The sequence below is a fragment of the Hyperoodon ampullatus genome (assembly GCF_949752795.1).
Source record: "Hyperoodon ampullatus genome assembly, chromosome: 10".
NCBI classification, from domain to species: domain Eukaryota; kingdom Metazoa; phylum Chordata; class Mammalia; order Artiodactyla; family Ziphiidae; genus Hyperoodon; species Hyperoodon ampullatus.
The window spans coordinates 4380001-4405824 of NC_136923.1; the positions used below are offsets into that span (position 1 = coordinate 4380001).

Sequence of the window (25824 nt, forward strand, 5' to 3'; positions counted from 1 at the left end):
CTCCGGTCCAGCCCCAGACCCCGGGGCGCCGTACCTTTGGGCCGCCGCCTCACCACGCCCAGCCGCCACTTGAGCGACACGGCCAGCATCACGCTGCCTGCCCTTGGGGCCCAGGGCCCGGCTGCCCGAGCCGCCCGGTGCTGCTCCGCTTTCCTCGGAGCTGCCTGCGCTACTGGCAGAGGCTGGGCGCTCCCTGCTCCGCCCTCCCCAGTTGCTAAAATAGATAATCCTCCCCGGAGCCAGCAGCGGTGGCATCAGTAGGGCCCTTCCTCCCCCACAGCCCCGGCCTGGGGAGTGCGGTTCCCGGCTCCCGGCTGTACCAGACCCTGTGGTAAACCTCCACCGCCGTGCTCGCCTCGCCCACCCCTTCTTTTGCCAAAAATCTGCCAATCCCCCTCCCTCCACCCTAGGCTGGGCTGTTTGATGCCCCCAGGCCTTTGCACTGCAGGCCCTCCCCCTGGAACGCTCCTCCTCTCCGGCTTGACGCCTTGAATTTCCCTGCACAAGGAGGCTTGCTCAGCCTTCAGAGATCCCTGCCTGCTAGAGTCCTCGCCAGCTGGGTCTCAGTAATGCTTTTCATACTAGGTGGAGATTGACCCCCTCCAAGCCTGGAAGCCCCTGCAGACAAGGACAGGGTCCCCTGAGGTCAGCACAGGCATCTCAGGGGCCATCAGTGTAGAATGTTGAGTCCGAGGCCCTCCCGCTTCACCCCCAATTGCCACACTTACCCTGGTTCGTAACACAGGATAATGAGAGAATCCCCACCCAAGTGGCTGGGTGGGTGGAGTCGATGGATACCTATGAGTGCTCCAGGCATCCAGCAAGTGCACAATAAATGCATCTGGCGTCCCTTCCTGTCTCACACACAGCTAGCCTCCTTTCTGATCCCCCCCTACCCCCCACCCCCCTGCCTAGCCCCTGAGGTGGGTAGGACAAGCAGCATTACACTCAGAGACAGGCAGGGGGCTCAGGGTCACGGAGCAGATGCGTGGTAGAGGTGGACTGGATGCTAGGTTCTGGTCCCTCCCCACCAGGGCAGCTCATGCTTCCTCGTCCTTTCTCCAAACCACTGACGCCCCAACAATGGATCAGGCCACAGAACACCTTCACGGGGAGGGCCAGATACCCTCTCGGGAATCACAGCGCCACACAAATCAGAGTTCGTGCTTGAACCAGCAGCTGGGTCTCCATTCAGAAAGTCGGAGGTTTCTCCCACACGTAGACTTCCTGCCAATCCCTGTCACTCTGCAATAATCCCACCTCCAGGCCTTGGCCCTGTGTTCACCAAGGTGCAGGATCCCTACTATGGACGGAGTGCACGGCAATTTCAAGTAAACAGATCCAGCAGTTACTGGAAATGAATTACACAGTGAGACACTGATTCCCTCCTCACTGATCTCCCAGTCCTTCTGAGTCCACCCAGGAGTCTCCATTTGGTTCTGTCGCACCATAATGCCTCCCTGAAGTTTGCAGATCAACCTGTTTTAACACAGAGAGCAGGCCCTAGGCTCAGAGTGCCTCCCCAGCGTGGATTCCGGCCATATGCATCGCGAGACTCTTGCTGGCAGAGGTCGGGCTTGGGAAAGCCCTGTTGGGGCGACTCAGTGAGGCCAGCATTCCTGGGTCATTTCCACTGACTCCAGTGAGGAATTCTGTCCCTTCATCCTTACGGTGAGGGTGGCAGAGGCCACTAGGGGGCAGCCCAGAAAGATGGAAGCGGGCAGCTGAGAGAAATCACACAGCTCCTTCCCGAGACACGAGACAGGGTGTGGGCCACCCCCATCCCAAACCTACCCACTCCACTGCAAGCCCTCCCAAGGGAAGGGAGGCCCGGCGTCTCGGTGAACAGCAAATCTCCAAGAGAGCTGTGCAGAGTGAGGGGAGAAATCAGAGAACACAAGCCTTCGAGGATGGGCAGGCCTGAGTTTGAATCCTGACTCAGTGTGCCCCACTGAGCTGCAGTTGACTTGTTTCCCAGCTCTTCCCAAGTTCTAAGTGCCGTGGGTTGTCTCCATCTAGAGGGGCACAGGATCCACTCAGAAGTCACTCAAGTCCAGCCACTCGGAACTGATTTGGGAGGTGGCTCCCTGGGTGCCAGAAGACCCAGGTCCTACCAAGAAGCTCCCTGGCACTGTGTCAGGTGCTACCCAAGGAGCAGGGCGAGGAGGACGTGGTCCCTGTCCTCTAAGAGCTCCCAGCTGAGGAAGTTTCCCCATCTGAACCCTGGGGACAAGAATCTGCACTGCATGATGATTCTACATATTGGAGCATCTGTATACAGTAGGTGCTCAACGCTCAACTCCTCTCCCCACGCGCAGTCCAGCTTCTCCTCTAGACCATGAGCTCTCCGAGAACTGGCATCTGCACGGACCCCTGCTCTTCCTGACTCCTGTTCCCTCTTCTTCTGGCAGCATCATCCCACTTTCCTGGGGGAGCTGCTTCTCCGCTGCACTCAAGCTGGGTGGAGCTCAGCCACCCAACTCCAGGAGGGCCCTTGACCCAGAGCCTGCAAACCAGCACACTCCCAGCCCGGCCACGGTGATGGGCTCAGGGACAAGCACACAACCCAAGTCAACCCAGTGAGAGACAATCCTGGGACTCAACTAAACGCCTGGGAAGGGGAATTCTGTCCACCGTGGGGTGCAGGGACGTGGCGTCATGCTGGAGCTGCTAGTGGCCACTGTGACACCAAAACAGAATGGGGGTGGTGAGAATGATCACATCCTGATGATGAGGTGCCGTGATGAGCACCGTGCCTCATGTCAGTAATATCCCTTTTCTGTTACTGTAGCCAATAAATTCCCTTCTTTGCTTAAGCCAGTTGGGCTGGGTTTTTGGTAACACGGACCCCCAAAGAGTTTCCTCATCTCAGGTTCCAGTGCAGAACAGGGGCTCAGCAAATGCAGAATGAATGAATGAATGAACGAACAAGTAAACAGAACACAGATTGATATGCTCCTCAATCTCTGCCTTTAGTGGTGGTCCCAAACCCTGGACTTGAGTTGAAGGAGGCCACAGCTGGATGATGGGTTCCTTGCTGGCACAGGAGTCCTGACTGGCAGGCCTTGAGAAGGGAGATTGGGGGTTCTGGTTTCCAGCCATCGAGAGCTTGCCTGTTATCTGAGCTGCACCTGCCAGGTGCTCCATTCCATGCTCCCCAGATTTTCACAGGGCTCCTTCTGCAGAAATGGTAGCTTCAGGGAGAGTGTGGGAGAGCACACGACCCCCTCAAGGAGATGAGACCAGGGATGAAAGAGCAGATCAGCCCAGGCAGGGAGCAGGAGGCCTGAGTCCAGGTCCCAGCCAGCCCTGGGCTACAGGGTAGCCCCAAGCAAGTCCCTGCTGTTCTCTGGCTTCATGGGCTATAGTCCATGGTCTTCCCTGGGTTCACCCTCCCTGTGAGTCTCACTTCCTCTGCCCCAAGGCCCGGAGATGTTCCTCCCATCACGTAAGGTCACACAGCCACTGAGGCAGACAGGTCAGGATTCAAACACAGGGCCATCTGACTTCCCTCCAAAATGAGGTGACAGAGCCCAGGAGATGGGCTAAGAGAAGGAAACCAATCACAGAGGGATCCAGGCCGGGCTCCACCCTGGATTCTGCTTTTCCATCCCTGCCTCAGCCTCACACAGCCCCAGAGGCCACGGGTTGTTGCCACCCCCACCTGCTTCCTGAAACAAATTAACATCTCATCAGACATACCTTTCATCTTCTCAGCCTGGCCCTTTCTTCCCCAGGGGCCAAGTGGTGTGACATTTCTGCCGCCCAGCTCTGCTGATCTGAATAAGACAGAGGCCCCCAGGCTCTACAGGTGGAGGACAGGGGGTGGGGGCAGACCTCTCTTAACCACTTCTCCAGGCTTCGGGAGGGAGAGGACAATGGCCATCCATCCATCCATCCATTCACTCTTTCAACAAATGTTGTTTGTTTGGTTGTTTGGTTTTTTAAAAAATTATTTTATTTATTTTTGGCTGCTTTGGGTCTTCGTTGCTGCGCACAGGTTTCTCTAGTTGTGTCGAGTGGGGGCTGCTCTTCGTTGTGGTGTGCAGGCTCCTCACTGCGGGGGCTTCTCTTGTTGCACGGGCTCTGGGGCCGCGGGCTTCAGTAGTTGTGGCGCATGGGCTTGGTTGCTCTGTGGCATGTGGGATCTTCCTGGACCAGGGCTCGAACCCATGTCCCCTGCATTAGCAGGCAGATTCCTAACCACTGCACCACCAGGGAAGCCCCTCAACAAATGTTTTATTAAGTGCCTTCTGTATGCCAGACTGGGAGGTACAGCCACAAACAGAACCAAGCCTTCACAGTGCTGATATTCTAGTGGGAAGACAGAGTCCATGACCAATGTAAGAATCAAGTAAATGTCACAGGATGTTAGGAGGTGAAATATGCTAGAAATAAATGGAGCAGAGTGAGGGGTATCTGAGCACAGAGGGAGATGTTGTCAATTCTAAAGGGGGTAGTCTCCTCAGAACCCAGACGGTGGTCTCTAAATACCTTTTACTAAAAGGGTCCCCAGGGCTCCTCTGAGAAGAGGCTGATTCCAGGACTGGTGCAGGGAATGTACAAGATGAGCCTGGCACATCTTGTGTTGCCATAAAGTAAGGACATGCATGAAGGCTGATGGGGAGGGTTGAAAGGACACAGAAGCCAGCTTGAAGGGCTCCCACTGGCCACATGTGGGCCAAGTTGAGCATCAGAAAGAATAATGACTGCAAAACTGTAAAAATCCATGTGTTCAATATTCTCAAAAGAAAGAAAAACCTCCTTGGTTCCATTGGAGGTAGTCCAGGCACCAACTGAGTATTCTATAAGCAGAAAATGCAGGTAAAGAATGAAGCATTTATCCTGTCTTCCTGTATGAACAGTATTTTAGGGAAACCTAATAAGGGAAAGTCATTCTTTATAGAAGAACCACTGCAAATAGGTGCAGAAGAAATAACAGAATTGGAAATCCTAGTGAAATAAAGGATCCAGCATTGGACATCAATGGAATGTTGAACAGAACTATATGACACAGGGACCAGGCAGACTGCACTTGAACCCCTGGACTGATCTTAGCATCACCAAAAGTGGAACATTCTGGCACATGTGCGTCTTGATAGGATGTGGAAGGAAGCCCAGAGCACCACCTGTGACATAGCCTTGCCTGCAAAATCGGACCTGAATTAAATCCAGCTCTAGATCCAAATCCCAGTGGACAGAAAGTACAGGGGACAGAAGAATGTATTAATGACACCGTGAGGCCATTCCACAGGACAAATGACGGGCTTTGCCAACAAATAATTAGAGTGGAAAAAGAGGGAGAAGGCACTGTTACAGATTAAGAGAGATTTGAGAGACCGATCAACCAAATGCAGTTCTAGGACCTTGGCTGGATCCTGATTTGAAAAAACCAAGTGTGAAAAGACATTTTGGGAGACAACGGGGGAAACTGCACAGGGACTGAATAGGAGGCAAGATTAAAAAATATGGTGAATTCTGTTGGGTTGATGCTGTTATTTTAATTATATATATATAAAAAGTCTTTATCTGTTGGAGATACAGATGAAAGAAAAAAAGTTCACGATTTGCCCTTAAAATGCCTCAGGGGTATTCCTGGGTTATATGTGCCATTTATAAGTAAATGAAACATTGAAATATAAAATAAAAAGAAATAGGGGGGTCCTAAAAGGCCTCACTTAGTGGGGGGCATTTGAAGAAAGGCTGAAAAGAAGGAGGGGATCATGGGGGGTTCTCCAGCAGGGAGGGGCCAGAGACAGCCTGAAGTATCCACGGAGCAGGGGGTGCACCGGGGGGTAGAGGGGGCGTGAAGCTGGGCCTCCTAAGGACTCTGGCTTTTCCTCTGGGGAAGGTAGGAGCCACTGCAGGGTACCGAGCAGAGGAGGGATGTGGCCTGACCTGTGATTTAACAGCATCCTCTAGCTGCTGGAGGGAGAAGGGACACCAGGTGGCGAGGGTGTAGGTAGGGAGACCGGGGAGGGGGTCCCTGCACAAGTTGGGGGAGGGCCGAGGGTCTCTGACCCGAGGTGGGGACAGAGGAAGTGAGTGAAGAGGTGGGTGGAATCTGGTTTCTTTTGAAAGTCACAAAGCCTTTGTCTGCCAGGGGTAAACATTTGCAGAACGGGAAACAGTCTTAGGAGTGTGAGCTCTGGGGTCCAAAAGGCCTGGCTCAGAGGCCAGCTCTCCCCCTACACTCTCGTGTGGTTGCTTCCCCACTCTGGGCCTCAGTTTCCCCATCAGTATAATGAGGAGGAGGATTAAGAACTCAGACAATCATTATGCTGCTCTGTGGAGACAAAGGAGGTGAAAATGTCCTGCAAGCTGGTAAGGGCTGGGCATGCGTTGCCGAGAGGGAAACAGCCTTTATTGGGCACCTACAAGGTGCCAGGCATAGAGTTCAGGGCTCCGAAGGCATCAAGCCTCACCTTATGACAAGTGATATCACCTGGGGAGCTTAAAACAACTATGGCTGAATCAGAAACATTTCGGGTGCCAGGATGGAGAATCGCTGTCTCATTGCCACCCTGTAACGAAGTCAGGGCACGGGTTTTCAGACAGGGAAAGTGACTGCTCCAGCATCACACAGCTTCCAAGTGGCAGAGGAGGGATTTCCAACACAACCCAGCCTACTACCCTCTCTGCCCATCCCCTGCCGTCCACCCTCATCAGAGCCGTTCTGAGCAGAAGCAGCCCCATGGGAGGCTCAAAGGCCACCAGGCGAGCAGCTTATCCATCTGATGGTTCTGAAACTTTCCTGAGCCAGAAACAAAATGCCATCAAGCATTTTCCGAGTGGGCCAGGATGGCTGTCCGACAGGTGCACCAACAGGGCCACCTGCCAGGAAACAGGTGGCATATGCCTGTTAATAGTCCTGGCACTGCCTTCACAGCGCAATAATTAGGAGCAAACGCCTGGGCAGGCACACTGAGTATGCAGATTAAGTCGTGGGGCCCTTGGGTGGAGGTGACGGAAAGGCTGCAATTATAGTAGGTCCCGTGTGCCACAGGGGCTCCCCACTAGGCACGCCTGCACCCACGCCTTCCCCACTCTGACCCCCAGGCCTCTTGCCCACTGAGTCCCCAGGAGGGGACAGCCTGGAGCGGGGAGGTTTAGAGTCCAACAGCACTGGGTTCAAATCCTGCACTTCCCTCATCCATGAAGTGGGTATGACATCGCCCAAGCATCCCATGGTTGTAACAGCTTCATGAAATAACGCAGGTCTGGGGCTGGCCAGGGCTCTGTGAAAGGGACCTGCCTTATTATTACATTCCAGGCGTTTGCTCTCATACTACAGTTTCCTTGTCTGAAAAATTGGGATAAAAATAACTAAAGTTTGAGTTTTCCTCTGAAGTAGACACTCCCCAGCTTTTGCATACAGCAACCCCCCACCATGACCCCATGACGTGGAGCTATGATTAGTCCCATGTACCTGGTAGAGACCTAGGCGCGTGGAGCAGGGCGGAGGGCCGGGGGTGCGTGGCTCTGAGCCCGAAGCCCATAGCTAGGCTCCAGGCCCACCCTCACACCCACTCCGCTGTTCCTTCCAAACACAGCTGCCTCTGTTGTGGTCCCTGCGAGAGTGTGTGGGTGCGTGTGATTAAATACAGCAAATGTGGCAAAATGAGGACCAGGGGCACAGCCCACACCAGGGCCTGGGCGAGCTTCCAGCCTCTGTGCCCTTCCCACCTTGTTTTCTACCGTGTGGCCGTCCCTGCAGGTGGGCAGCTCCGGGGCCTGAGCTTAGAGGCAGACCAGGGCAGGGCCGTCCAGGGCTCTGACCAGCCGTGTGACCCTGGGCTCCACCTCCCCTCGGCCATCGTGGGGCTATCACCCGGCATTTCGGGAGGTTTGGAAGGCTCGCCTGGGTCTGCCTGTCTGCTTTAAGTGGACACAAGGCTGCAGGGTGGACAACACCACAGCCTGGGGGAGCCAGTGGGAGGGCCCCGGAGGGAGCCATGTCCGAGCATCACCCTTCCTGGGGTGGCCTGCAGGTCTGTATCCCCCAGCCGGGCACACAGAAGACCAGGAGCCCTCACAACACTTTGCTGGGTACAAGCACAGGGGCTTGCACCCATCCACCTCATCACCGGCACAGTCCCCATCCTGCTGTGCATTTCACCCCAAATCCCCAACGTCAAGCACAGAAAAAGGAGGAGGCCCAAGGTTGCATAGCTCGTTAGTGGCAGCTACAGACTGAATGCCTGCGTCCCCCCAGAATTCTTATTAGGAGGTGGAGCCTTCAGGAGATGATTGTCATGAATGGGATTAGTGCTCTTATAAAAGAGACCCCAGAGAGGTCCCTTATTGCTCCCCCTGCGAGAGGACACAGCAAGAAGGCGCCAGCTATGGAAGTGGGCCCTCACCAGAACCTGACCACAATGGTGCCTTGATCTTGGACTTCCAGCCTCTAGAACTGTGAGAAATACATTTCTGGTGTTCATAAGCTACCCAGTCAGGGTATTTTGTTAACAGCAGTCGGAATGAACTAAGACAGTGGCACAAGTGGGGCCAGAAATACCAATGCCTGTTACCCTGCCCCAACCCCTGCAGGCAGCACCCACACGCTCCAGCACCCAGAGGTGGCCCTGCCGGGGGCCCCAGATAAAGAAAGGGAGAATGTGTCCCAAGGGAGCCCTCTGGGCTCTCCTCAGAGAGACTGGCCCAGCTGCAGGATGGCCCTATCTGTCCACTTGTCCTCAGGGCAGCAGAGTCAGCGATCTAGACTAAGTCTTGGGATGCTGGCCATTCAAACAAGACACCAGTGTGGGAATCAGAGCCCAGGCCAGTAGGAAACAGGGTGATAGCCCACGAGGCCACAGAGCTCCCAAGGATGGGGACACAAAGCCACACAACCACAGGAGACTGGATAATCGTCCATGAAGGCACACTAGATTGAAACCCTGGAGCCCCAGAATGTTAGTTTCACGGAGCTCCAGGATGGTGGGTCCAGAACCACAGAGCACTTAGCATGGGACCACACCACACTGGGACCTGACCACAGGCCCCTGGAACAGCAGCAGACAGTGTCAGAGTTACAGACACAGAAGCCACAGTGGTGAGTGAACCCAAGCTACAAGTCATCAGATTTAGGGTAGGGACAGGGTAGAGGATGGCATAGTGGGACCCCAGGCCATGTCCAAAGTGACAGCATGAGTTATTCGTTTCTTGCCAAGCAGACTATAATCTTCCAAAAGTTCCTTTCCACAGCCCCTGACCCCTCCAACCTTGCCCTCAGTCCCACCAAACTCTTCTTCCCAGGACTTTGGGTGAGAGAGGCAGTCACATGGCCACTGTGTGACCTGGGACAAGTTCCTGTCTGCTCTGGGGCATTTCCCCCACTGTAAAATTAGGGAGTTGGTCCTCTCTGAGGGTCAGTTCACCACAAGTAATCTATGACATGATCATCACTCTTCTCTCCCTTTGGATAAGCTTCTGTGGTTCCCAAAGGACCTCATTTGAATGAATGAATGAATGAATGAATGAATGGACAAGGCACCCTCCTGAAGTCCGACCACTGCGCTTATCTGGGCTCACCTCCCGTGCCCCTGGATCTCAGCCTCTACTGTCTGTCCCCTAGATAAACCACATCCTTCTGCTTTTCTCCTTCATTTACTGCACAGCCACCTCCTTGGAAGGCCTCCTCTCCACCTTCCTAAATCCCCTAGACTCTGCTGGCCTATTCATGGGTCACCTCCCCCAGGAAGCCCTCCCTGACTCCTCTGGCCCTGGCTAACTTCTCTACCCGCAATGCTGGAACAACTGAACACTCCTCGGGACCCCACAGCTCCCTCCCCAACCCGTGTCCAGCCGTCAGCTTCACTCTCCTGGAGAGCAACAGCAGCCTCCTCAGAGATCTCCCTGCCTCCACCCCCACCTTCCCTAACCCACACTCCTCATGGCAATCAGAAATCAGATCTCATCTTTCCCCTGCTTATACCCTCCCATGGCTCCCAGGACACTAGATGAAACCCAAATTCCTCAAAAGGCCTACAGGGTCCCATGTGATTGGTCCCCCGTGACCTCTGGCCTCATCTCTTGCCACTCCCTTCACACTGGCCTCCCCCCACCAACCCTGTTTCTCAACCACAGGGCCTTTGCACCTGCTGTGCCCTCTGCCTGGAACACACCCCATCCCTACCCTTCACTCCTGCTGTCTGCACAGCTCCCTCCCTCCCTCTTCCCTTTAGGTCCTCATTCAAAAATCGCCTCCTCGGGCTTCCCTGGTGGCGCAGTTGTTGAGAGTCCGCCTGCCGATGCAGGGGACACCGGTTCGTGCCCTGGTCCGGGAAGATCCCACATGCCGTGGAGCGGCTGGGCCCGTGAGCCATGGCCGCTGAGCCTGCGCGTCTGGAGCCTGTGCTCCACAACTGGAGAGGCCCGCGTACCGCCAAAAAAAAAAAAAAAAAAATCACCTCCCCGTGATTCAGTGATTCAGCTGGGTTCCATCTGGGAGGTAGTCAGCCACAGTGAGGCTATTAAGCGCCAGACCCTTCCCTGGGGACAGGCAAGCCTCTGGGCTGAGGTGTCACATGGTGTCTTGGGAACCAGGAGAGACAGCAAGAGGTTAGGGATGACGCTACTCCAGAGATTAGGAACACCTGGAGTCAGAGTGAAGTCACCATGCTCCTGGAGCAGCTGCCCGGGGCCTCTTCTCTGCCTGGGGCTTGGGCAGCAGAGGCAACGAGAGAAAAAATAATGAGGACAACAACAGTGATAACCCAGTACCATTTATGCCCAGACCCCATGCGTTCGGTTGTACCCCAGCAGTCATTCACTCACTGAAGAGATGCTGAGCAGCTCTTATGCACCAGCAAGGAATAAAACGTGTAGCCCTTATATTCCACTAGGAGACAAAGACAATAAGCAGAACAGGGCTTCCCTGGTGGCGCAGTGGTTAAGAATCTGCCCGCCAATGCCGGGGACACGAGTTCAATCCCTGTTCCGGGAAGATCCCACATGCTGCGGAACAACTAAGCCCATGTGCCACAACTACTGAGCCTGCGCTCTAGAGCCCGCAAGCCACAACTACTGAGCCTGAGCACCACAACTACTGAAGCCCACGTACCTAGAGCCCGTGCTCCACGACAAGAGAAGCCACCGCAGTGTGAAGCCCACGCACCGCAATGAAGAGCAGCCCCCACTCTTTGCAACTAGAGAAACCTGCGTGCAACAACGAAGACCCAAACAGCCAAAAAATAAATAAATAAAATAAATAAATTTATTTAATATAAAAAGCAGAACAAAAAAGCAATATAATGTAGGTGGAAATAAGCACACTGCAGGAAAAAAGAGTAGCATGAGAGGATTGTGTGGGGGATGAGGCTTCTCTGAGCAAATCGTCACACAAATGAAGGAAGTGGGGGACCCAGCCACGCAGATCTCTGAGTGAGGCAGAGGCTGCAGCCAGTGCAAAGGCCCTGAGGCAGGACTGCACCTGGTGTGTCTGAGGACCAGGAAGGAAGCCAATGTGGCTGGAAGATGAGTGAGCAAGGGAGTAGACGTCTCAGGACATCAGAGGTTATACAGCAGACCACAGAAGGCTGGGGTGGCTGCAGGGAGGACTGTGGCTTTCCCTCTGAGGGAGGTGTGGGCCACGGGAGGGTGCTGAGCAGAGGAACAGGGGCTGTGGCAATGGGGTGAAGGTGGGGAGAAAACTTTAAGGACAAAGGTGTCTGACATTCAATTAGAAGATATGTGAGTTTGTGCAGTGAAACCCCCTCCATTGCTTCCTCCTGGCCAGCATCTTAGTCAAGTCTGCGGTTCCATGTCACTCTCTAAAGTTTACTATGTCTCAGCCTGAACCCAGATGGGCATTGTGTGGGCAGAGACCAACCAAGTGGGCAGGGATGTGACTCTTACACTGAAGCAGCAATAGCACGAGGACAGAGCCAGGGGCTGTGGAGGGAGGCTGCCCTGGGTGCACAGAAATCTTGAAGGGTATTTGGACCACGTGGGGCTGGGATTGGAGATGTTGAGGCAATTACAGCCTCAGCCAGATCGAGAGTGGAGCTATGCAAAGTGCAGCCTGAAGACACAGGCCTGCCCTTGCACTATTTCTTGCTGGACAGCAACAGAAAAGTTCAGAAACAATAAACGGTTAGCAATTCGACATTGCCACAATACCCAAGCTCCTGATCAGTGGCTTGTATTCTTCATGTCTTCTTGTTTTACTGCATTTTTCAAGAATTCATTGCTAGTGTACTTTTCAAGTATATCAGTCTCCAGTAGATAAAAAAGAAAAATAAAATACTGGCCCTTCACCAGACAGTCCGAGAAGCAGCACTTTGGAGGAATTAACCAGTGACAAGAAGCTGGCACCTAGCCTGATGTGTAATTCAACATAAAGTAAAGCTGCAAAATAAAAGTTTAGCTTTTGAAATGACACAAAACTTTTATGTGTGCTGAAACGGAAGTATCTTTGTCAAATGAGGGTTTCTCAACCTCTGGCACTACTGACGTTTTGGACTGGATAATTCTTTGTGGTGGGGCTGTCCTATGCATCCTAGGATGTTTAGCAGCATCCATGGCCTCTACCCCCTGGACGTCAGCACACCCCTCCCTGGTTATGACAACCAAAAATGTCTCCAGCCATTGCCAAATGTCCCCAAGGAGGCAAAATCGTCCCCAGTTGAGAAATGCTGGCTTAGATGTTCTGATTCTGTGTGTGTGTGTGCGCATACGCACGTATCTAGGTGAATGTTTGTATGTGTAGCTGTGCTTCTGTGTACACATGTATGCATGTGTGTGTGTCTGTTTACCCCTGGCCCCCCTTCCTCACTCACAGGGCCAGCCTGCCTGGCCCCTATAGCCAGGGCATCTGAATCTGCAACCCCTAGTGTCACCCATTACTCTAAGGGCTGCCTGTCGGATCTCCCTCCCTAAAGTTGGCCCATGGATGAGGCATGGCTACCAATGAGGACCAGTCTGAGAAGGTTGCCATGGGAACCTCAGAGATGCAGTCCACACAGGAGTAAAGCTGCCTGTAATGCTTCCTATACCACCTCAGCTCCCAGAGCCCAGGGGCAATAGATCAGCAGCTGGACAGAAACCATCGCCTTCAGCCAGAGATTGAGACCGAGAGAAGTGGTCTTTGGGAACCATTGATCAACAAGAAGCTGGATGGCAGCCTGGCAAGGGGGCTGGTGGAGTAGAAACTCCTAAGGACACATTGGGGAACACAGCTTTCAAACCACAGGTGTCTGTGCTCCAGCCTGGGGTCTCTGATTCAGAGTGACCCGGGTGTGTGTGCTCTAACCTGGAGGTCTCTGATTCACAGTGACCTGGCAGGGCCTCAGGGTCTGCATTTTTAAAGCCCACCAGGTGATTTAGATGCACAGCAAGAGTTGAGACCTCCCTCTGAGGGCATCAGAATCCCTTGGGAAGGTTGATAAAAATGAAAGAAAGGAAGAAGGGAAGGGAGGGAAAGAGGGATGGAGGGAAGGGAGGGGTAGAGGGAGGGAAGGGAGGAAGGGAGGGAGGAAGGAAGGAAGGAAGGAGGGAAAGAAAAAGCAGGCAGGGAGGGAGGGAGAAGAAAGAAAAAGTCTGACAACAACAAGTATTGGTGAGGATGTGGAGCAACTGGAACTCACACATGGCTTGGGGCAATATAAAATGGTACAACTTTAGAAAGAAGTTTGGCAGTATCTCTCCAAATATGCATATCTTAAAACATAACTCAATAAAGCTGTTAAGAATATGCTTACCCTGGACTTCCCTGGTGGCACAGTGATTAAGAATCCACCTGCCATGACATGATATAATACATAGAGAATCCTAAAGATGCCACCAGAAAACTACTAGAGCTCATCAATGAATTTGGTAAAGTTGAAGGATACAAAGTTAATGCACAGAAATCTCTTGCATTGCTATACACTAACAAGGAAAGATCAGAAAGAGAAACTAAGGAAACAATCCCATTCACCATTGCAGCAAAAAGAATAAAATACCTAGGAATAAACCTACATAAGGAGACAAAAGACCTGTACTCAGAAAACTATAAGACACTGATGAAAGAAATCAAAGATGACACAAACAGATGGAGAGATATACCATGCCCTTGGATTGGAAGCATCAATATTGTGAAAATGCCTATACTACCCAAAGCAATCTACAGATTCAATGCAACCCCTATCAAATTACCAATCGCATTTTTCACAGAATTAGAACAAAAAAATTTTACAACTTGTATGGAAACACAAAAGATGCTGAATACAAAAAGCAATCTTGAGAAAGAAAAATGGAGCTGGAGGAATCAGGCTGCCTGACTTCAGACTATACTACAAAGCTACAATAATCAGGACAGCATGGTACTGGTACAAAAACAGAAATACAGATCAATGGAACAGGATAGAAAGCCCAGAGATAAACCCACACACCTATGGTCACCTAATCTACAACAAAGGAGGCAAAAATATATAATGGAGAAAAGACAGTCTCTTTAATAAGTAGTGCTGGGAAAACTGGACAGCTCCATGTAAAAGAATGAAATTAGGACACTCCCTAACACCATACACAAAAATAAAACTCAAAATGGATTAGAGACCCAAATTTAAGACCGAACACTATAAAACTCTTAGAGGAAAACATAGGAAGAACACTCTGACATAAATCACAGCAAGATCTTTTTGATCCACCTCCTAGAGTAATGGAAATAAAAACAAAAATAAACAAATGGGACCTAATGAAACTTAAAAGCTTTTGCAAAGCAAAGGAAACTACAAACAAGACGAAAAGACAACCCTCAGAATGGGAGAATATTTGCAAACGAATCAACGGACAAAGGATTAATCTCCAAAATATATAAACAGCTCATGCAGCTCAATATTAAAAAAACAAACAACCCAATCAAAAAATGGGCAGAAGACCTAAATGGGCATTTCTCCAAAGAAGACATACAGATGGCCAAGAAGCACATGAAAAGGTGCTCAACATCACTAATCATTAGAGAAATGCAAATCAAAACTACAATGAGGTATCACCTCACACCAGTTAGAATGGGCATCATCAGAAAATCTACAAACAGCAAATGCTGGAGAGGGTGTGGAGAAAAGGAACCCTCTTGCACTGTTGGTGGGAATGTAAATTGATACAGCCACTATGGAGAACAGTACGGAGGTTCCTTAAAAAACTAAAAATAGAATTACCATATGACCCAGCAATCCCACTACTAGGCATATACCCAGAGAAAACTATAACTCAGAAAGACACATGCATCCCAATGTTCATTGCAGCACTATTTACAATAGCCAGGTCATGGAAGTAACCTAAATGCCCATCGACAATTAGGATATTTAGACAAATGAATAAGGAAGATGTGGTACATATATACAATGGAATATTACTCAGTCATAAAAAGGAACGAAATTCAGTCATTTGTAGAGACGTGGATGGATCTAGGGACTGTCGTGCAAAGTGAAGTAAGTCAGAAAGAGAAAAACAAATATCGTATATTAACTCATATATGTGGAACCTAGAAAAATGCTACAGATGAACCGGTCTGCAGGGCAGAAATAGAGACACAGATGTAGGGAACAAACGTATGGACACCAAAGGGGGAAAGTGGCAGGGTGGTGGTGGTGGTGGTGGGATGAATTGGGAGATTGGGATTGACATATATACACTAATATGTATAAAAAAGATAACTAATAAGAACCTGCTGTATAAAAAATAAAATATAATTCAAAAATTCAAAAAAAATAATAAATTTTAAAAAAAGAATCCACCTGCCAGTGCAGGGGATACGGGTACAAGCCCTGGTCCGGGAAGATCCCACATGCCGCGGAGCAACTAAGCCCATGCACCACAACTACTGAGCCTGCGCTCTAGAGCCCGCGAGCCACAACTACTAAAGCCCACGCACCTAGAGCCTGTGCTCTGCAACAAGAGAAGCCACCGCAATGAGAAGCCCTCGCACCACAATGAAGAGTAGCCCCTGCTCGCCGCAACTAAAGAAAGCCCACATGCAGCAACAAAGACCCAACACAGCCAAAAATAAATAAAATAAAATAAATAAATTTATTTTTAAAAAATGCTTACCCTACGAGCTGGCGACTGCACTTGAAGGTATACACGTAACAGAAATGTGTGCATCTGGCTACCAGGAGGCAGCTTCAAGAATATTCAGAGCAGCATTTTTCATAAAAGTCAAAAATTGGAAACAATCTAGAAGTCTATCAATAGTAGAATAGATGAATAAAAATGGTGGTGCAGTGCTTAAGAATCTGCCTGCCAATGCAGGGGACATGGGTTCGAGGCCTGATCTGGGAAGATCCCACATGCCGCGGAGCGACCAAGCCCATGCACCATCACTACTGAGCCTGCACTCTAGAGCCCGTGAGCCACAACTGCTGAGCCCACGTGCCACAACTACTGAAGCCCGTGTGCCTAGAGTCCGTGCTCCGCAACAAGAGAAGCCACCGCAATGAGAAGCCCATGCACCGCAACGAAGAGTAGTCCCCGTTCACCGCAACTAGAGAAAGCCCGAGCGCAGCAATGAAGACCCAGCACAGCCAAAAATAAAATAAATAAGGAAATTTATTTTTCTAAAAAAATGGTGGTGCATTCATGCAATGGAATATACAGAGCGGTGAAAAAGAACACGTCGCTGTTACATACAACACAATGGATGGAGCTCAAAAACATGGTGGTGAGGGGAAAGAGCTGGACAGAGAAGACTACACACTATGAGATTCCATCTATGTGAAGTTCAAGAACAGGCAAAAACAAACTTTGTCGTGTAGTGATATATGTTGATACAAGGGGGTAACACCATAAAGAAAACGAACAGAATGATCATCCAAAAAGTCAGGACTGTGGGTACCTCTGGGTGGAAGAGTAAGGGGGACACTGTTTGAGATGAATCCCAGGGAACTTCTAAGGCGCTGGCAGTGTTCTATTTCTTAACCAGGGTAGTTACAAGGGTGTTCACTTTTCTTTATCTTTATACTCCTCCTCTGTGTTATAACCAGATGTATATTTTACAATGTATGTATGTATGTATGTATGTATGTATGTATTTATGTATTTATTTATTCATTCATTCATTCATTCATTTATTTATGGCTGCGTTGGGTCTAAGCTGCTGCGCGCGGGCTTTCTCTAGTTGCAGCGAGTAGGGGCTACTCTTTGTTGCGGTGTGCAGGCTTCTCACTGTGGTGGCTTCTCTTGTTGTGGAGCATGGGCTCTAGGCGCATGGGCTTCAGTAATTGTGGCTCACAGGCTCTAAAGTGCAGGCTCAGTAGTTGTGACACACGGGCTTAGTTGCTCCGCGGCATGTGGGATCTTCCCAGACCAGGGCTCGAACCCGTATCCCCTGCACTGGCAGGCAGATTCTTAACCACTGCGCCACCAGGGAAGTACCTATTTTACGCTTTTAAGTTGAAGGGAAACTAAAGTGTTGCCGTCCCACTCCCAGCAATGCTGATTCCTCAGGCTTGGGCTGGAGCCTGGGGATGAGCATTTTAAACATCCCCCCAGCCCCCCCACCCCCTGGGGATTCTGATTCCCAAGGCCCTGTGGCTATACCAGGGTCTAAAACATCCACTGAGCATGTGTCGGGATGAGGAGTCCAGAAAGCCAGCCTCCAGTTGGCAAGCTGGACCATTGCTGGTAAGAACCCAGAGGACCGCCAGCACCGTGGCCGGCCCACAGCAGGTCCATTTCATGCAGGTGCCCTTAAGAATGGCCTTGTGGGCTTAACGAAGGAATTCCTACTGGTGGGTGCCACTCTGGATGCGGGTGATACTGGAAGGGAGGGCGGGACACAGCTGATGAGTCACTGAGGGGCTGACAGAGGGACTAGCAGCCTACTGTGTCCACTCTGGGGGCTGGGCTGGGCGACAGCCCTTTAAGGAAAACAAAAAGAATGGGGTGGAAGCAATTAAGAGGCTGTCATCAGGGAGGTAGCTGGCATCTGCTCAGGCATCTGCCAAGAGTCGTTCTGTCTCTTCAGAGCCCAGGTGGCAGGGGGGCGGGGTGGGGGGGACGGTACCGGGGAAGCTTCAGGCCCACCCTCCGTGTGAGAGGCCACGGAAGACAGAGCTGCATGGATGCTATGAATCCTATCAGCCACGGGTGGCGCTGGTGAGTCTCAAACGACCCCCGTCGCCACCAGAGGAAGTGGGCTACCGCCCAGCAGCCCCCGAATTGCTGATCGCCTGCTAAGTGCCAGGCTTTGGGGCAATGCTGGGGATAGAAGGACGGCAGAACCAGCCAGCAGCTGTAGGGCTCAGGACGTGAGAGGGTGTAACAGGGAGCAATGGGAGGCTTTCCTGCAGAGAGGATGCTGGGCTGAGGTCCGCAGGATTAGTGAGGAGTAACCAGAGAAGCCCCCGCCAGCCCCCGATGCAGAGAGAACAGCGTGGGCAAGGTCCTGGGATGGGAGTAAGAATGAACACCCCTGAGTGCTCCCCTGAGGCAGGCTCGGCTCTATGGCTTTCCTGCATTAACGCAGCTTGTCGCATGATGACACTCTCAGGCAGGCGCTACTATTCCCATTTTACAGATGAAGAAACACAGAGAGGTTAGGTAACCTGCACAAGGTCACACAGCTCATAAGGAGCAGAGAATGAATTTGAACCCCCCGTGCTACGCTGCCTCTCATTTGGCTGTTTTCCTGCAAGAATGGACAGGAGGCCAGTGTGGCTGGAGCCCAGAGATGGCAGAGGGAAGCAGTGAGAGCGAGGGTGGAGAGGGTGGTAGCGGTGGGCCGCATGGGAGGATGCTGACCTTGATCCTGGCAGCAGTGAGGAGCCACTGAAGATAGGAGGAAGTGAGGGTATCAGACACAGGTTTTGAAGGTGCTGTCTGGCCAGGGTACAGCCAAAGTCGAGCAACGTTGGACCGTTCACAAACACCTCCTCTCTTGTTCTGCATTAACTGAGCACTTGAAGGCACCATGGTCTTTCCTACAGAGGTCATGGTCTATATTGACCCCTGTTAGGTGGCAAGGACATCTTGAATACAAATGCACAAATTTTACAACTTGATGAACGCGAGGAAGCACTTTCTGGCAGGAGCCCCAAAGACCCCATTTAAGCCTTTGTTTAATCCTCTACAAAGTGCAGTTAAGCCACTTCCGCGGTTTCCGTTGCTGTTTTTGTTTTATTGAGGTCGATTTCACTGAAATGGAGTCTTTCCTAACTAAAATTTGCAATGAAGATTTGACTCATCAATCAGTTCCTTTGCCCACAGCACACACACCACCAATTGCAGCAACTTCTGCCACCACGGATTCCCTGTTCCAGCCGTGATTTCTGTCTATTTCAATTCTCTCAGATCAGATTTTTGCAGATCTTAATGTTGGCATGGAGATTTGAATTTCTGTCCATTTCTAGATCAATAACTATTTTTACTGTGCACAGTTTTAGCCAATGTCAGTTTTATTTTGTGTTGGTTATTTCTACTGGTGATGTTCATGACAGATTGGATTGGAGACAAATGGTCTGTGATTCCTTCTTAGGGAATCTGTGACAAGTGGAAACATGTTTGCAAACCAGAAAAAGAAAAGGACTCTGAAGACACAGAGAGAGGTCCAGACCCAGAGACCACAGATAGAGGCTGCCAGGAAGAGAGAGAAAGACACAGAGACAGAGACAAAGAGGGGGAGGGAGACCCATGAAATGACAGTTTAGCTCCTGACAGCTCAGCAGAGTCCAAACCAGTGGGCCACACTGCCCTGCTTCCTCTCTAGCCCCAGTTTGAACAGCCCCACCTCCAGGCTGTGGTCCTGCCTGGGAGGCCCTTCGCTTCTTGACACTCAGCTCAGGGTCTGCTCATCCCACTTCTCAGTAAAGCTTTATCAAAATAAGAATAAAGGTCACTCGGATTGTATCCCAGCAGACAGGACCTCTGGGCAGATACTGACCAGCTAACAACATCCCAGGTCCAAGTAAAACCAGGTCCAGGGCTTCCCTGGTGGCACAGTGGTTAAGAATCTGCCTGCCACACAGGGGACATGGGTTCAAACCCTGGTCCGGGAAGATCCCACATGCCGCAGAGCAACTAAGCCCGGGCGCCACAACTACTGAGCCTGCGCTCTGGAGCCCGCGAGCCACAACTGCTGAAGCGTGCGCGCCTGGAGCCCGTGCTCCGCAACAGGAGAAGCCACCACAATGAGAAGCCCACGCACGACAACGAAGAGTAGCCCCCACTCACCGCAACTGGAAAGAGCCCGCGCTCAGCAGCAAAGACCAGACGCAGCCAAAAATAAAATTAATTAATAATAAAAAAATTAATTAAAAATAAATAAAACCAGGTCCAGCCCTTGGCCTGGAGCCAGGGAAGTCCCAGCAAAAGGAGGACTGTGGAGGTGGCAGAGGGAGCTTGGGCGCTGGGCCAGGCAGGCCTGGGTTTGAGTCTGACTGTCTCTTCTCGGTCTCTAGGCCTCAGACCTCAGCTGCTTCATCTGAGAATGGGAGATAAACATCCAGCTTGCAGGGCGCATGTCAGACCTGGGCCTCACGTGAAGCACGTAACAGGCCCCTCTGCCTGGACGCCCTCTCCAGCCTCCACCCAGTTGGCCTGGCTGGGAAGGTGCAGACTGCACAGCTCCGGCTTCAGAGCAACAGACCCCTCCTCGCCCCAGGCTGTGGGGCGAAGAGGTTCTGAGCTTGGAGTCCTTTCTGGCTCAGCCTTTGGCTGGGGAGGGCCCTTCTGCCGGGCAGACCTGGACTCTGAGATGGGCCAGGGCCAGGGCTGGTTGTGGTAGCTCTTCTCTTGCCTGCCTTCCCGATCCATCACGAGTGGCTGCGTGGAGCTGTGTTAAAAAAGCCTCCGAGGCTGAGTCAGCAGGAAAGACTGCAGTGATCAACTGGCAATGGGCTGGGGAGTGGGGTCTTGTGTTCTCTGCATCTCTAGTTGGTGCAATGAAAGACAAAGGGCCTAGAGATCTGAGTTTGAGTCTCAGCCACACCGTCACCTCTCTGGGCCTCCGTTCTTCATCTGGGAACTGGGCATAATACTATGATTGGTCTCATAGGAACTGTTGAGAGGATTAAGTGAAATAAATGGTGTACACACAGGTGCTAATAAACATTATGAATCAAAGGGTTTTTTTCTTTCTTATTTATTGGGTGAGTCAATGATGAGGTAAGAGAGCCCTGGGCTGGGCTGTCTCGCATTGGGTGAGCCACGTCAGCTGCTTTCTCTCTCTGACCCTTGATTTCTTCATCCATAAAATGGGTCTGCTTCTTATAAGTTAGACATACACTTGGCCTGCAACCCCGTAATCCCACTCCTGGGTATTTAGCCAACAGAGATGGAAACATGCGTTCACACAAACCCTTTTCTATAAGGGCACCTAGCAGCTTAAGTCAAAGCAACCCAAGACCAGGAACCACCCAAATACCCATGAACAAGAGACTGAATAAAGACACTCCCTGGATACACTCAGCAAGAAAAAGAACGAGGTACTGAGACAAAGCAGCATGCGGGGATCTCAAGACATGTTGAATGTGCAAAAACTATACACGTATGATCCCATTTCTATGAAACTCTAAAAAAGACAAATCGGGACTTCCCTGGTGGTCCAGTGGGTAAGACTCCGTGCTCCCAATGCAGGGGGCCGGGGATCGATCCCTGATTGGGGAACTAGAGCCCGCATGCATGCCACAACTAAGAGTCCGCATGCACAACTAAGAGTCCATGTGCTGCAACTAAGACCCAGTGCAGCCTAAATGAATAAATAAATATTTTTTTAAAAAGACAAATCAAATTTATACTGATGAACAGCAAATGGGTGCTTGCCAGGGTCTGGCAGGAAAAGGAGGGGCATAAGATAGCTTTGGTGGGTGACGGGAACACTCTAATTATGCATGGATTGGGGCAGTGGTTACGCAGGTGTATACATCTGTCAAAACTTTCAAACTGTACACTGAAAATGAGTACATTTTACTGTATGTAAGTTATACCTCAATACAGTTAATTTTAAGAAGGTTCCCGAGACAACCTTCTTGGAAACTTTCCTGGGCTGGTCTGTGATCGGATATCACGTGCCAGTGGACAGGCCGCACTTTGTCACCCTGCAACCAACTCTACAGGTGGGAGGGACTGGGGACATTTCTTTGGGTGGTACCAGAAAAGGAGCCCAGGGCGGCGGCTGCATTGGGATTCCCCCATGAAGGTGACAGTGCCACAGCTCTGGGATCAGGCTGACATGGACTGGAATCCAGCCTCTCACCTTCACCAACCTGCTATGCCACCTGGGCAAAGTAGTTTCTTTCTCTTCCTGAGGCTCAGTTTCTGGAACACTCCTCTGGGTCAAGGTGAACAGAGCTCCTGGCTCTGGGCTGAACACCAGGCATGCAGTCAGCCCTCATCTAAACCAGGAGACCAGCACAGAGAGGGAGCACCTCCCCAGAGGCTCCCAGCTCCGCAGTGGCAGAGGTGGCCAGAAGCTCTTCTATGCCATTCCTCTGGGCAGTGAGGCAGCCCTGTCCATCGCATGCATAATGGCCTCCTCTGCCACTAATTACCATAATTCTCCTGTCAGTGTCACAGCATCGCCCTTTCCTCCAGCATAGCGGCTGATGGCTAAACCACCTCACCTCAGGGCACTCAGAGAGCTGCTGACCCCACCATGGGACTTCATGCCGGATGCAGGAGCTGCTTCCCCAGCAGCCTGGGGGACTTCATAGGGTGAACTGCGTCCCCTGCCAGCTAGAGGACTCTGCAGAACAGAGCTGGTCTGGCCACCCCTGCACCCCAGAACCCAGAGCAGATGTGAACCAACACCTGTTAACGAGTAGGGAATGAAAACCACACCCAGGGCTTCCCTGGTGGCGCAGTGGTTGAGAGTCCACCTGCCGATGCAGGGGACACGGGTTCGTGCCCCGGTCCGGGAAGATCCCACATGCCGTGGAGCTGCTGGGCCCATGAGCCATGGCCGCTGAGCCTGCGCGTCCGGAGTCCGTGCTCCGCAACGGGAGAGGCCCCAACAGTGAGAGGCCCGCCTACCACAAAAAAACAAGCAAACAAACAAACAAACAAAAAACCCCACCCAGTTCCCGGTGGCCCCAGAAGGCCCTCGTCCCCTCTCCCTCTGCTGAGGTCATGTGGCCTCTCCTGTCCTTCCCTCAGCGGTTTCTCCCAGCCTCAGGTGAGAAGGGGACAAATACATCTTTACATTGCCACATGGTGCTTATTTAAATAAGCAACTTTGTTGCTCTGTGATGGTTCACCTTATGTGGCAACTTGGCTGGGCTATGGTGCCCAGCTGTTTGGTCAAACCCCAGTCTAGACATTGCTGTCAAGATATTTTGTAGATGTGATTGACATTTACAATCACCTGACTCTGAGTGAAGCAGATGACCCTCCATTACGTGGGTGGGCCTCACCCCATCAGTTGAACATCTTAAGAGCAAAGACCGAGGTTCCCCCCAGAAGAATTCTGCCTAAAGAGTACAGCGTAGAAACCGTGCCTGAGTCTCCAGCCTGCCTGAGCTGCCCTATGGATTTCTGTATGCCAACCCCACCATCATGTCAGCCAATTCTTTACAATAAATCTCTCTTTTCTGATAAATATATAAATAGATAGATCGCTGATCCATTCTGTTTCTCTGGAACTAATACACTCCGAGCCCACTCTCCTCATCCAAATGAACTGAGGCCTCCACCGTGGACGTCAGTTGTTTTTGCTCATCCAACATCTAGACTCTGGTCTTCTGGTAACAACATTCTAATTTTGCTCTGGGGAGATGCCCTCCCCCACCCTCTGTCCATGCAGTTCATGGGGCTGACCTTGCCTCCAAGGCGGGCATAGCCAGGTGTAGCCAGTCAGATCAGTTCATTCTCCAGGCCACAGTGACTGGCTGAGGAAAAGACATGTGACCCAACACTGTCCAGTGGGGGACGGCCCCAGGACTTTTGCTGGAGCCATCTGTGCATTCTTTTTCCACCGGACTGTAGAATGGTATGAGTCTGGGGCAAAGCCGTCAGCATAGAGAAAGAAAGACAGGGAATAGAGAGACAAAGCTCTGATGTCATCCTTTGAGCCCCTGGATTCAGCCCTTCCTGAAGCTGTTAAGAGCATGTAAGTTCTCTTTCTTGCTTGTGCCAGTTGGGGTTGGGTTTCTGTCACTTATAACCCAAAGCTTCCTGCCTGATACTGCCTCCTCTGCAGGCTTGAGAGTAAGCAGGTGGCCATGGCTCACGTGAGAGGGCCTGGTTTGTTTTGGACTCTGGTGTGTGCAAGCCTGAAGCAGAGCTGATGAGCAGAGCAGCCAAGGGAAGGCTGAGGAGGGAAGAGTGGGAAAAGAGACCCAGCACCGGGCTGCCAGGGGGACAGGCTGGGAGAGAGGAGACAGCAGTTGGTGAATTTATCCCGTGTTGCTGTGGGTGTGATATACCTGCACTTCCTCTCTCCAGGGAACCTGCAGTAAAGTGACGTTCCCACTCCCACCCTCAGTGCATGATGGTCCCACTGCTCCACCTCCACACAGACACTCAGCAGTTTCAGCCTTTTCAACATGGGCCCTCTGATGGGTACCTCTCTGTGGTTTAATTTCCATTTCGCTCTATGAGATGCTGCCAAGCACCTTTTCACACATTTACTGATCATTTGGATCTCCTTTGTGAAGTGCCCGTTCAGGTCTCTTGGCCAATTTGCTATTAGGTTGTCTGTCCTTTTCTTGTTGATTTATAAGAGCTCTTTATATATTCTGGATGAGTCCTTTGTCTGCTGGCGATAATATGCTACATATGACTGCAAGGTGGGCACAGAGAGAGACGACAGGCCATTCACGAGACTCGGGCTTATTCAGGATGAGTCTAAAAGAGGTCAAGTTGCAAAGCTTAGATATTTTAGGAATCTCTGACCCTCACACCTTGATTACATGAAGGACTCAAGCACAGGCCAGGGAGAGCAAGAAAGCAGGAGGGCAGGGGAAGGAGGAAGAGGACCAACAAGTATTTGCCCTGTGCCAGGCCCTATGCCAGAGGTGTCACTTGCTTCACCTCATGTGCCTGTGCAGCCCTGGCCTTCCCAGAACATGCAGACCTGTCCGCACCTCAGGGCCACTGCACTGGCTATTCCCTCTGCCCGTGCAATTCCCTGCTCCTTCTCATCGTCCAAGTGTGTGCTTGACCGTCACCTCCTCAGAGCAGCCTTCCTGAGGACCACAGCTGAGGGGGTCTCCACTCCCTGAACACCCTGCCTTGGCTACGTTCTCATTTCATGGCCTGTCATTAGAGTGGACATCCATTTGTTGACAAGGCACTTGGCTGGCTCGCACACTGGGATGTAAGATCCATTGGGCAAGGTCCTGTCTGTCTTATTCACACTGTACCCACAGGGCCTAAGGCAGTGTCTTCACATATCAGCTGCTCAGCAAACATCTGTCGAACAAACAAATGAACAACTCTCATGACAAACCTGTCAGGTAAATACCAACACTGTGCCCATTTCACAGGTGAAGACACTGAGCCTCAGAGGAGTCGAGTAACTTGTCCAAGGTCTCAGAAGGAGTGAGGGGAATCCCAGTCTTTCTGAGTCTGCAGGCTGCCCCTGCCCCCTGCCCCTCTCCACGTTTCTTTCAGCTCTGGGGGTGGCAGTTCCCTGAATTGTTATCCTGTCTTATAACTGGACTTCCTGGCTCCCAGATGAGCTGGGTGAGGAGAACAGAAGAACTGAATGCAGTGGGGAGAGTGTGAGGCTGGGGCCCCTGCCAAGACGCCAGTGCATGAACCAGAAACAGGTCAAGTACGCAAAAACTCGGCTCACCAGAGTGGCCAAAGCATCTCCAGAGATGCCCCGGGAGTCCCTCAGCCCAAACCCCACCAGCTTTGACGGGGAGCTCACCCCCTCCCAGGGTAGTCTGGCCCAGTTCA

At 51.5% G+C, this 25824-nt stretch overlaps 1 protein-coding gene across 2 annotated transcripts in view; it reads right to left on the reverse strand.

The window, feature by feature from the left end:
* GRIP2 (glutamate receptor interacting protein 2) overlaps nt 1–25824 on the reverse strand; it is a gene marked incomplete at both ends in the record, with an annotated part of 134288 nt that overhangs the window by 93762 nt on the left and 14702 nt on the right. Inside the window, one exon of one of the 2 annotated variants that reach the window (XM_079712797.1) lies at nt 35–89. The exons of the other annotated variant lie outside the window; for it this stretch is intronic. Within the exon in view, the coding sequence (XP_079568923.1) occupies nt 35–89 (55 nt within the window). Of the gene's footprint in view, nt 1–34; nt 90–25824 lie in introns of those variants that run through there. 2 annotated transcript variants of the gene reach the window in all.